General features: G+C 51.2%; 1 protein-coding gene across 13 annotated transcripts in view; it reads left to right on the top strand.

The window, feature by feature from the left end:
- The window catches only part of LOC120707823 (myosin-17-like), a 42,223-nt gene that overhangs the window by 22,493 nt on the left and 7,349 nt on the right, over positions 1-12,381 (top strand). For 6 of the 13 annotated variants that reach the window (XM_039992837.1, XM_039992839.1, XM_039992840.1 and 3 more), the window contains 2 exons: positions 9,335-9,502; positions 9,578-9,745. The exons of 6 other annotated variants lie outside the window; for them this stretch is intronic. In XM_039992837.1, coding sequence (XP_039848771.1) covers positions 9,335-9,502; positions 9,578-9,745 — 336 coding nt within the window. The remainder of the gene's footprint in view (positions 1-9,334; positions 9,503-9,577; positions 9,746-12,381) is intronic. One more of the 13 variants, XM_039992838.1, reaches the window with a different exon arrangement.

Here is a 12,381-nt window from a genome sequence, read left to right as displayed (position 1 = left end):
TTCTTCTTCGTCTACTGCTTTTGCCGTGATGCCTTCTTCCACCACCTGGCACCGCCGGCTTGGACACCCCGGCCGCGACGTTTTGGCTCAGCTTAGTCGTAGTACCGATGTTCCATGTACTAGGGCTCCTGCTGAGCACCTCTGTAATGCGTGCCAGTTAGGTCGTCATGTTAGACTTCCGTTTTCTTCTTCTTCGCATGTTGCGCATGCTTTTGATCTTATTTACTGTGACCTGTGGACATCTCCTGTACTCAGCATGTCTGGCTACAAATATTACCTGGTCATTGTTGATGATTTTTCTCATTACTCTTGGACTTTCCCTTTGCGCGCCAAGTCTGAGACCTTCCCCACCCTTCTCCACTTCTTTGTCTGGGTGTCCACTCAGTTCAGCCTCGCTGGTAAGGCCGTCCAGTGTGACGACGGGCGGGAGTTCGATAACTCCACCTCCCGTTCCTTCTTTCTCTCTCGGGGTGTTCAGCTGTGTTTGTCTTGTCCGTATACCTCTCCTCAGAACGGCAAGGCTGAGCGGATGATTCGCACAACGAACGACGTCGTGCGCACCCTTCTGATCCAAGCCTCTCTGCCCCCGCGCTTCTGGGCTGAGAGCCTCCACACCGCCACCTACCTGCTCAACCGCCTTCCGTCCACTTCTTCTCCTGCTCCCACTCCACACCACACTCTCTTCGGTACTCCTCCTCGCTACGACCACCTTCGGGTCTTCGGGTGTGCGTGTTACCCTAACACCTCCGCCACCGTTTCTCACAAGCTGCGCCCCGCTCGACTCGTTGTGTGTTCCTCGGGTACTCCCCTGACCACAAGGGGTACCGATGCTTTGACCTCACCTCTCGCCGCGTTCTGATCTCCCGACACGTCGTCTTTGACGAGTCGGATTTCCCCTACTCCACCTCCTCCACACCTTCTCCCGACCCCGAGCTGGAGTCTTTGTTTCCGACTAACCCGGTGGTTCAGCCACCGTTACCTGTCTGTCCTTTTCCTGCAGGTTTTCCCGGCGCACCAGCACCGCTTCCGGTGATCCCTGCTGCGCCGAGCGCGGCCCCGGTGCCCGCGGTCGCGCCACGCGCGGCCCCCGGACCTCCGGTCATGCCGCGCGCGGACCCGGTGTCTCCCGCTGTGCCACGCGCGGCCCCTGTGCCTTCCCCTGCCCCTGCGCGGTACGCTCAGCCGGTGCAGGTGTACCGGCGTCGTTCGGCGTCGACACCGGCGTCGTTCGGCGTCGACACCAGCGCCGCCTCCTGCTCCGGAGGCTCCTGCGACGCCTACACCGGAGCCGTCGCCGCCGCCGCCGGCTCCCTCTCGAGCCGAGCCGGAGGTGTACCACCCGCCAGTCATCCATCGGGACCCTCAGCATATTCATCCCATGGTGATTCGGCGGATGGCGTCTCAGGCCGCGACTCTCTCCGCCATTGAGGGAGAGCCGCTGGTCTCTCCGGTACCCTCCTCTGTCCGCGACGCATTGGCTGATCCTCACTGGCGTCGTGCGATGGAAGAGGAGTACGCGGCTCTTCTTGCCAACCAGACGTGGGACCTCGTGCCGCGTCCGTCTGGTTGCAATGTGTTGACTGGCAAGTGGATCTGGACGCATAAGCGTCGGGCTGATGGCACACTGGAGCGCTACAAGGCTCGCTGGGTTCTCCGGGGGTTTACTCAGCGACCTGGTGTGGACTATGATGAGACCTTCATCCCAGTGGTGAAGCCCGCTATGGTGCGCACAGTCCTCTCGCTTGCGCTCTCGCGCTCCTGGCCTGTGCACCAGTTGGACGTGAAGAATGCATTTCTTCACGGCACTCTCTCAGAGACTGTCTACTGCTCTCAGCCAGCGGGATTTGTGGACTCGAGTTGTCCAGATATGGTCTGCCGGCTCAACAAGTCTCTCTATGGTCTGAAGCAGGCTCCTCGGGTTTGGTACTCTCTGTTCGCCACGTTCTTGCTGACATTGGGGTTCACCGAGGCCAAGTCCGACACGTCTCTCTTCATCTACCGCCGTGGGGATGAGACTGCATATCTGCTGCTCTATGTCAATGACATTGTGCTCACAGCCTCTAGTCAGCAGCTACTTCAGAGTGTCATGTCCTCTCTGCAGCAGGAGTTTGCTATGAAGGATCTGGGTCAGCTCCACCACTTCTTGGGCGTCACTGTTGAGCCTCGCTCGTCTGGTCTTCTTCTTCACCAGCGGCAGTACGCACTCGATATTCTGGAGAGGGCTGGGATGACTGATTGCAAGCCCTGCTCCACTCCTGTCGACACTCAGGCGAAGCTGTCTGCTGATCTGGGTGATCCGGTGGTTGATCCTACTGACTACCGGAGTCTGGCTGGCGCTTTGCACTACCTCATCTTCACCAGGCCGGATCTCACCTACGCTGTTCAGCAGGTCTGTCTCCATATGCATGATCCCCGGGAGTCACATCTTGCTGCGCTGAAGCGTCTCCTCCGCTACGTCCGTGGCACTGTGGACCTCGGATTGGTGCTTCACCGCTCGTCCTCTACTGAGCTGGTGGTCTACACCGACGCTGACTGGGCTGGCCTATGTTACACGGATACTGGTACGGGTATCGGATACGATACGTATCGGATACGCGGATACGCACTTTCCCAAAAAACACTGATACGGGGATACGGCTAGGATAATTAATAATTATATATAAATATCACATAGATATTCAGCAAGTGAGATTTTACTTTTGAGTAACTTCCCCTATACTCAGATGTGCAATACTTGCATGTCCATATAACATTACCTCTATAACTAGCATTCTCTAAAAGCACAATTGATTCAACAAGGGGTTCTTCAGTTGCTGCTCATCTAGTTCTACAATTCTATTGCAGCAAGTTCATCATTTTGTATCATCTCTTACTACCAAAACAGCATTTGGCTGGGCTGATTACTGCTTTGGGTTGTATCCCATCTGGCCCAAAAGTATCGGATACGCGTATCCAAGCAAATACGTATCCGTTTTTTCAGGATACGGCTAGAACGTATCCGAGGCGTATCCGGGGCAGCTAGTTGTCAGAAAAAAAAAGAACATGAGTAGGACCCTCAACATTAGCATGTAGAAGGTGAGAATCAAGCCCTGGTTGGCTGGGTGACAACCACCCTCACTAGTAAGTATGTTCCAGGGAGATTCTCGGCAAATAGTAGTTAGAACTTAGAACTCATTGATCATCATCCTTAGCAACTAACAGAGCTTTTCTATGAACGTAGATATGTAAGAAATGTGAAGCTGCTGTTATCCATTATGTAGGTATTATTAGCGATTAAATTAGATTTGATATTTTTTAGGCTACGGCACCAACTTCTGTTCAAACCTCAAAGCATATAAGAGCTTTTCAAATGGTATGGATAAGTGAAATTTCTGCTCTCTTTCATGTGGATAAAAGATAGTGTTCATGCAGTTTTATTGCCTCTAGGTTGATCCGAGTCGCCATCTGGGAACCAGTTCCTGTTCGGATTGTACTTTGTCTCTGTTCTTTTCTAACTTGCCGTATGTTCGGTTTTGCATTATTTCGCTCAAGGCTTTCCCATTTCCATTGCTGTTCCAGTAGAAGTTTTTTTTTATTGAAAGTTCCAGTAGAAGTTTAGTGTTTACATCATCTTGTATTGATGAATAAGTCTTAGCTTAAGGCACTCTCCAAAGCTAGCAGCATTGTATAAGCTGCACATAGAATCCTGTGATGTCACCCATGACCTATATTAGTGTATGAGGTCAGCAGTGACATATAGTTTCCTTAACTAGCAAGTATATCTGCTGTGTGGTAGCAGTAGTCAACTTAGTTTTTTCCACTTCAAGCAAGTAGTAAGTCTACATACTTGTAGCACTATAAATATGCCTCTTTGGGCTAGCAATGAAGTAAGCTTTTCTGCTTCTAAACTGTCATTTGGTACCAGAGCTAAAAAATTCTGAGACCTGTGCTCCTTGCCGTCTTGTCTTCTTCCCTGTCTTGCTGCTGAGAGTGAGGCGCCATGACTTCAGCTCCAGGCGATGTCCGGTTCCGCACCTATCGCCGCCGTTCCCCTTCCACCACACCGGCGTGGCAGAACGCAGAGACATACCAAAGAGGTGGTGTCCAGCGCGTCGTGAAGGAAGCCAGCAGCACCCTTACCCGCAGCTCACTCGCACAAACTATGAGGACTGGAGCCTCTTGATGCGGGTGAAGCTGGAGGCCAGAGGGTTATGGGATGCAGTGGAGCACGGCGATGCTGACCGGCAGGAAGACCGGATGGCTGTAGACGCCATCCTCTCTGCTGTGCCGGCGGAATGATTCGGCCGCTGGCCAGCAAGCGCACAGCGAAGGAAGCTTGGGAGGCGATCAAGTCAATCCATGTTGGCTCTGACCGTGCAAGGAAAATGACCTTGCAGCGCCTCCGCCGCGACTGGGAGCTGCTCTCCTTCCGCGACGGCGAGCAGGTTGACGACTTCGCCCTACGCCTCTCCGGGATGATGAGCTCGCTCTCCATTTATGGTGAGCAAGTCTCGGAGCAGAACGCCGTCGAGAAGCTGCTCCGAGTGGTTCCAGACAAGTATGCGCAGATAGCTCTGTCTATCGTTACGCTACTTGACACCGACACACTCACCATTGAGGAGGTGACCGGCGCTTGAAGATGGTGGATGAGCGCCCTGCAGCAACCTCTTCCTCGGCGGAACAACCTCAAGCGGGAGGCAAGCTGTACCTTACTGAGGAGCAGTGGGAGGCACGCTGGAAGGAACGCAACTCCGGTGAGGGGTCTTCTGCTGGAGGCTGGAGGACCACCCACCGGCCATCACCGACCGCCACGCAAGCAAAAGAAGCAAAGTGGCTCAGGAGGATACAGGCCGCCCCGCCACGATTCCTCTCGCGATTCACCTCGCGATCAGAGGCAGTCCTATCGGTTGCCTCAACTGCGGCAAATACGGCCATTGGGCCAAGGATTGCCGCAAGCCTCGCAGGGATCGGGCCAATCTTGCCGAAGAGGAAGATGATGGCCCAGCGCTGCTCATGGTGGAGGTCTGCGCACCGCCGGAGCAGAGCACTTTGCTCTGCTGTTCCAAACAGAGGAGGCGGATGCTTCTTCACCAAAACAGAGCACCCCTGCTCTGTTCAAAATCCATCTGGAGGAACCTCGCGCCCAACTCCACCTCACTCTGATGGCGACCGCCATGCTAATAGGTGGTACCTTGATACCGGCGCAACGAACCACATGACTGGCCGGCGAGATGTCTTCTCCGAGCTCGACCAAAGCATCACCGGCACGGTCCGCTTTGGCGATGGTTCGCTGGTGACCATTGAGGGCCAAGGCACGGTCGTCTTTCCACCTCCAGCGGCGAGCAGCAAGCTCTGACAGGCGTCTACTTCATCCCGCGCCTGAAGAGCAACCTCTCAGTGTTGGGCAGCTGATGAGAGTGATGCCACGGTGGAGATCAAGCGTGGGGTCATGCGCATTTGGGATCAGCATGAGCGGCTATTGGCCAGGATCGAGCGGGGCTGCAATCGGCTCTACACCCTGCACCTCGACATCGACAGGCCTCTATCCCTTGCTGCCCGCGCCGACGACAACGCCTGGAAGTGGCACGAACGCTTCGGCCACATCAACTTCAACGCCCTGCAGCAGTTGGCGAAGAAGCAGATGGTCTACGGCCTGCCAGCAATCGAGCACGCAGATCAGTTCTGCGACACTTGCGTCCTCACCAAGCAAAAGCGGACACCATTCCGGCTCAGGCGAAGTTCCGCGCTGAGCCGCCTCGACTTGGTTCATGGCGACATCTGTGGCCCCGTCACGCCTCCAACTCCCGGCGGCAAGAAGTATTTCTTGCTGCTAGTCGACGATTATAGCCGTTTCATGTGGCTGCTTCTACTGGAAGCGAAGAGCGACGCACCAGCAGCCATAAAAAGGTTCCAGGCTGCAGCAGAACTTGAAAGCGGGAGGAAATTGAAGATCCTACGCACTGACTATGGTGGGGAGTTCACCTCCCTCGAGTTTGGTGACTACTGCGCGGCGAAGGGGGTGCAGCGCCATCACTCGGCGCATACTCGCCGCAGCAGAATGGCGTTGTGGAGCGGCGCAATCAGACCGTCATGGCGACGGCGCGCAGCCTGCTCAAACAACGCAGCATGCCCGCCAAGTTTTGGGGAGAAGCCGTGTCAACTGCTGTGTTCCTCTTGAACCGAGCGCCAACCAAGGCGCTCAATGGCAAAACGCCATATGAGGCATGGTACGGCAAGAAGCCGGCCGTAAGCTTTCTCCGCACCTTCGGGTGCTTGGCGTTCATGAAGAAGACGCGGCCTCATCAGTCCAAGCTAGAAGATCGCAGCACTGCTGTTGTCTTCATCGGCTATGAAGCTGGAACCAAGGCATACAGGGTGTTTGACCCTGTCCCAGCGCGTCCACATCACGAGAGACGTGGTGTTCGACGAAGAGGGGCTGGGACTGGAGCAAGATGGAAGAATCAGCAGATGGCGAGTGGCGGACCCAGGAGTTCACTGTCGAGTCAACCACCATGATGTATAATGCTCCAGCACCTGCTGCTCCAACACAATAACAGCAGCATCACCGACTCCAACTGATGGGGGTGCAGAGCAAACAGCTCATACACCACCACCAGCGCCATCTGCAGCACCTACTGCAGAACAAGCTCCGGTGGAATTCGCCACACCACCACCTGATGCTGAAGACCAGCTTGATGCAGAGCACAGCGACACGCCTGTGCGCTTCCGCCGCCTGGACAATGTCCTTGGGCGATGACGCACCACTGCCCGGCATGGCGGAGCGTGAGCTGGCTGAAGGTGAGCTGCACATGGTTCATCACTGGAACCTGCATCCTTTGCTGAAGCAGAGAAGAAGTTGGAGTGGCAGCAAGCAATGAATGAAGAAATCGGGCAGTCGAGGAGAACAAGACATGGCGGCTTGTTGAAATCCCACCAGGACATCGGCCAATTGGGCTCCGGTGGGTTTACAAGGTGAAGAAGGACGCTGCTGGCAACATTGTTCGCCACAAGGCCCGGTCTCGTCGCCAAGGGATATGTGCAGCGCGCCGGCTTGACTTCGATGAAGTGTTTGCGCCGGTAGCCCGACTTGAGTCTGTTCGGCTCTTGGTCGCTACAGCTGCACACGCCGGCTGGTCACTCCACCACCTCGACATCAAGTCGGCTTTCCTCAATGGCGAGCTCCGAGAAGAGGTCTATGTCGAGCAGCCGCCGGATTCACCATCAAAGGCAAGGAACACCTTGTCTATCGGCTGGACAAGGCCTGTATGGCCTACACCAGCACCACGCGCATGGGAACAGTCAAACTCGATGCCAGCTGCTGGAACTTGGTTTCAAGGCAGTGTGCCTCTGAACATGGCATAGTACACACGTGGCTGCAGAGATCAAAGGCTCCTAATTGGGGTCTATGTGGATGATCTCATCATTACCGGCAGCAATCCAAAGGAGATTGAAAGATTCAAGGCAGAGATGAAGGCAAAATTCAAGATGAGTGACTTGGGACTGCTCTCCTTCTACCTTGGCATTGAAGTGAAACAGGAGAAGGACAAGATCACCCTATCTCAGTCTGCCTATGCTGCCAAGATCCTCACTGCTGGTGGAATGCAAGGCTGCAATCCCTGCATAGTGCCCATGGAGCCACGGTTCAAACTGAGCAAGGTTAGCTCAGCACCTACAGCAGATGCAACCTTGTACAGAAGCATTGTGGGGAGCCTGCGCTATCTCACACACACTCGACCTGACATCAGCTTGCTGTGGGCTATGTCAGTCGCTTCATGGAAGTCCCAACAGCAGACACCTTGCTGCTGTAAAGCGCATTCTGCGCTACCTAGCAGGAACTCTGTCCTATGGGCTCCAGTACAAGAAGGAAGAAGAAAAGGAGAACATGAAGCTGGTCGGCTACACTGATAGTGATATGGCTGGTGACATTGACACTCGCAAGAGCACGAGTGGCTGCATCTTCTTCCTCGGCAGCTGTCCTATCAGCTGGTACTCGCTAAAACAGCGAGTTGTGGCACTCTCCTCATGTGAGGCAGAGTACATTGCAGCCACATCTGCTGCCTGCCAAGGCATTTGGCTGTCAAGGCTGCTCGGGGAGCTCCAAGATGAAGAACCTGCTCCCTTTGAGCTAAGGATGGACAACAAAGCAGCAATCGAGCTGTGCAAGAATCCTGTCTTCCATGAGCGCAGCAAACACATCGACACAAGATACCACTTCATCAGGGACTGTGTTGATCAAGGGAAGACAAGGGTGAGCTACAATCAACACTAAAGATCAGCTAGCTGACATCCTAACCAAGGCATTGGGAAGGATCCAATTTGAAGAGCTGCGCAGCAAAATTGGCATGATCAAGATTGCAAAACTAGAAGAAACCAAGACTTAGGGGGTGATTGATGAATAAGTCTTAGCTTAAGGCACTCTCCAAAGCTAGCAGCATTGTATAAGCTGCACATAGAATCCTGTGATGTCACCCATGACCTATATTAGTGTATGAGGTCAGCAGTGACATATAGTTTCCTTAACTAGCAAGTATATCTGCTGTGTGGTAGCAGTAGTCAACTTAGTTTTTTCCACTTCAAGCAAGTAGTAAGTCTACATACTTGTAGCACTATAAATATGCCTCTTTGGGCTAGCAATGAAGTAAGCTTTTCTGCTTCTAAACTGTCATGTATATGTGTTAGCATCAACATTCCACTAAAATTATTCCAAAATTCTCTCCAAACCAACCAGTACAGCTTTCTGGATTTACCATCCTTTCTTGTTGTCGATTTCCTGTGGAATAAAGCTTGAAGCACTAGTGACATTCTCTTTCAAAGCAACTAGGAGAACAAAATCGAAAAAAAACACATACCAACACTAAAAGAGAAACTCGAGTTGATCATGTAAGTCGAAGGCACTGCAAAAGAAAAAAAAAGGAAAAGAAAAGCCCTAGACCAACCTAAGAGGAATAGGTGGCTTTTATATACTAAAAGGATTCCCACTAATTGATGAACTGCAATATCATGACAAATTGACAATCCTTGTTGCTAACGGCAAAGCAATAAAAATGAAATGGCAATAAAAGAACCATCTGAGGTTCAGAAGAAAAATAATGTATGGCAAGGAGAATCGCAGGATAAGAAAAGTAGAAAACAAAGAAGTGTGGCTAATTGGTTTACCAGCTACTGTAAGCTTGTCAGGCTTACCACTTACACTACTCATTTGTTTAGAATAATTTTTAGCTTTCAATAGAGGTGAATCAAGTTTCCCTTTTCTTTTCTTCCTTTTTCTAGAGATCCCAGTGTCACTCTTTTAATAGTCATTTTTTTTATGAGGCCTTTAAGTAGCCATGTCGTATTCTTTCTTGATACAACTTAGACTCGAAGAAGATGCTACTGCAAGAGAGGCTTTAATTGTTACTGAAAGGCAAGAAAACGAAGTGACAAAAAAGACACTAACAGAAGCTCTGGATCAAATCGAGGAATTAGTCAAAGAAGTTGAGTGCGCTAACCACAGTGTGCATCAGTTTCAAGATAGCATACAGAGGTACTGCATCATAGCAGTCGTTTATGGTACCTAATTGTATGTCTTGATTTTTACCATGTTTATCCATGAACGTAGACTGGAACAGAGCGCAGTTGCAAGAGAGGCAACTTTACTAACAGAACGTCAGGAAAAAGTTGCAATATCAAAAGAGTTAGCAGAGGCGCAAGGAAGGATCGAAGGTTTATTGAAGGAAATTAATTCTGCTAATAGAAAAACTGATCAACTTCAAGATACTATAGAAAGGTTTGCTGCTTTTGTTACCAGAAAATCACTTACATGCCCTGTGTTTGCATCCGTCTGCAAACATCCTGCTGCATTGGAATTCCTTACAGCTAGATTGCGCATGTACTCTCATAATCTTTCTGACTTTGAACTGCGCAATTAGTGTTCAGTGGCCATGCATAATTTGGAGTAGATGCTGTTGCAGCTATCAGCCCATTTCCTCTATAGAATCATAGAATAGTTGTTGGAGCGGAAGAAAAATATGTGACTAGGAAGATGATGACGTCGTTGTGGATAGTGGGTGTTTGTACCGTAACTCAGGGCTGGCCAGCTGGTTGACATTAAGTGAAGTAGTAAATTAAGGAAGCCATGTTCATGAAACTATGAAGTGGGGCGAAGAGAACCTACTAACATAGTGTTGTGAGATTTCTTTTAACTTGTGCTAATAAAGATTCTGTCAAACCCAACAGTTATGTGTTCACGCAGGGGATGTTAAGTAATTTCTAGCTTGTTGGATGGGTATACCTAGAAATTACTTGGCAATTTGATGACACCTCTTTAGATTGTCTATTTGGTCATCAATTTTATGGATCATAGCTGTTGTAATATGGATCTGAGCGACGCGCCACATCGGAACCCGGGTGTGGTGATAATTGGGCAAGGGCCGGCCCGCCACCCCACCAATGGCGCGTCATATCGTGACCTGGGTACGATGATAAGTGAGCAAGGGTCAGGTCGTCACATGAGTGGCGCGCTACATCTACGCCCGGGTGTAGTGATAAATGAGCAAGGGTCTTCGCACTTCCCTCGACGGGTGCGAAGGGTAAGGAAGCTAGCCGAGCCAATTAGGATTCGTATAGGTAGCTGGAACGTAGGGTCCCTAACGGGTAAGTTGCGGGAGATTGTTGATGTAGCAATTAGGAGGCGTGTAAATATTCTTTGCGTTCAGGAGACTAAATGGAAGGGTCAGAAGGCGAAGGAGGTTGAGGGTACTGGATTCAAGCTTTGGTACATGGGGGAAACATCGGGTAGAAATGGTGTCGGTATCTTGATCGATAGGAGCCTTAAGGATGGAGTCGTAGATGTTAGAAGGCGAGGCGACCGGATTATCCTAGTCCGGATAGTAGTTGGAGATTCGGCTGTGAATGTGATCAGTGCCTATGCCCCTCAGGTAGGCCTTAGTGAGAGCACCAAGAAGCAGTTCTGGGAAGATCTGGATAGTATGGTCAGTATCGTGCCTGTCAGCGAGAAACTCCTCATAGGAGATCTCAACGGCCATGTGGGTGCGATTAATGTAGGGTTCGAGCGGGTGCACGGGGGTTTTGGGTATGGTAGCAGGAGTCTAAGAAGGGGAGGATGTTTTGAACTTCGCGTTGGCCTATGACTTGTTGATAGCGAATACCCTTTTTAGGAAGAGAGAATCCCATCTTGTGACCTTCCGGAGTGGACAACACTCGAGCCAGATAGACTTTATCCTTGCTAGGAGGGAGGATAGACGGGATTTCTTAGATAGTAGGGTGATACCTGGGGAGTGTGTTGTCCCTCAACACAAGCTTGTGGTGGCGGACTTTCGTTTCCGGGTACGTGTCCACCGGGACAAACGTGCCAAGATTATGGGAACGAAGTGGTGGAAGCTTAGAGGGGAAGCAGCGCAAACGTTTAAGGAGAGGATGCTAGGTGAGGGGTCTTGGGAAGAAGGAGAAGATGCTGACGACATGTGGCTAAAGATGGCGACATGTGTCCGGAAGGTGGCCTCAGAGGTACTTGGCGTGAGTAGGGGAGGCAAACAAGAAGGGAAAGACACCTGGTGGTGGAATGACGAGGTGCAAATGGCTATTAAGGAGAAGAAGGAATGTTTCAAGCGCCTCCACCTTGACAAGAGTGCAGCCAACATCGAGGGCTATAAATTAGCGAAAAGGGCTGCAAAACGAGCGGTGAGTGTAGCAAAGGGTAAGGCGTACGATGACCTGTATCAACGACTAGGCACGAAGGAAGGGGAGAAGGACATTTATAGGATGGCTAGGATCCGCGAGCGGAAGACACGGGACATCAACCAAATCAAATGCATCAAGGATGGGACGGATCGACTTCTAGTGAAGGATGACGAGATCAAGGGCAGATGGAGAGTTACTTCGACAAGCTGTTTAATGGGGAGAATGAGGGCACTACCTTTGAGCTAGATGACTCTTTTGACGATACCAACAGACGTTTTGTGAGGAGATTTCAGGAGGCAGAGATTGGGGAGGCTTTGAAGAGGATGAAGGGTGGTAAAGCAATGGGCCCTGATGGTATCCCCATTGAGGTGTGGAGATGCCTAGGTGACAGAGCGATAGTATGGTTAACTAAGCTTTTTAACCTTATTTTTCGGTCAAACAAGATGCCTAAAGAATGGAGAAGAAGTATATTAGTACCGATCTTCAAAAACAAGGGAGATGTTCAGAGTTGTACTAACTACCGTGAGATTAAGCTGATGAGCCATACGATGAAGCTCTGGGAGAGGGTTATCGAGCACCGCCTAAGAAGAGTGACATGTGTGACCCAAAACCAGTTTGGGTTCATGCCTGGAAGGTCGATCATGGAGGCGATTTTCGTAATACGACAATTGATGGAGAGATATAGGGAGCAGAAGAAGAACTTGCACATGGTCTTTATTGACC

The sequence above is a fragment of the Panicum virgatum genome, chromosome 5K (assembly GCF_016808335.1).
Source record: "Panicum virgatum strain AP13 chromosome 5K, P.virgatum_v5, whole genome shotgun sequence".
In the NCBI taxonomy this organism is placed as follows: domain Eukaryota; kingdom Viridiplantae; phylum Streptophyta; class Magnoliopsida; order Poales; family Poaceae; genus Panicum; species Panicum virgatum.
The sequence above is the reverse complement of the archived record's forward strand: the minus strand, read 5'-3'. Positions and strand labels throughout refer to the sequence as shown.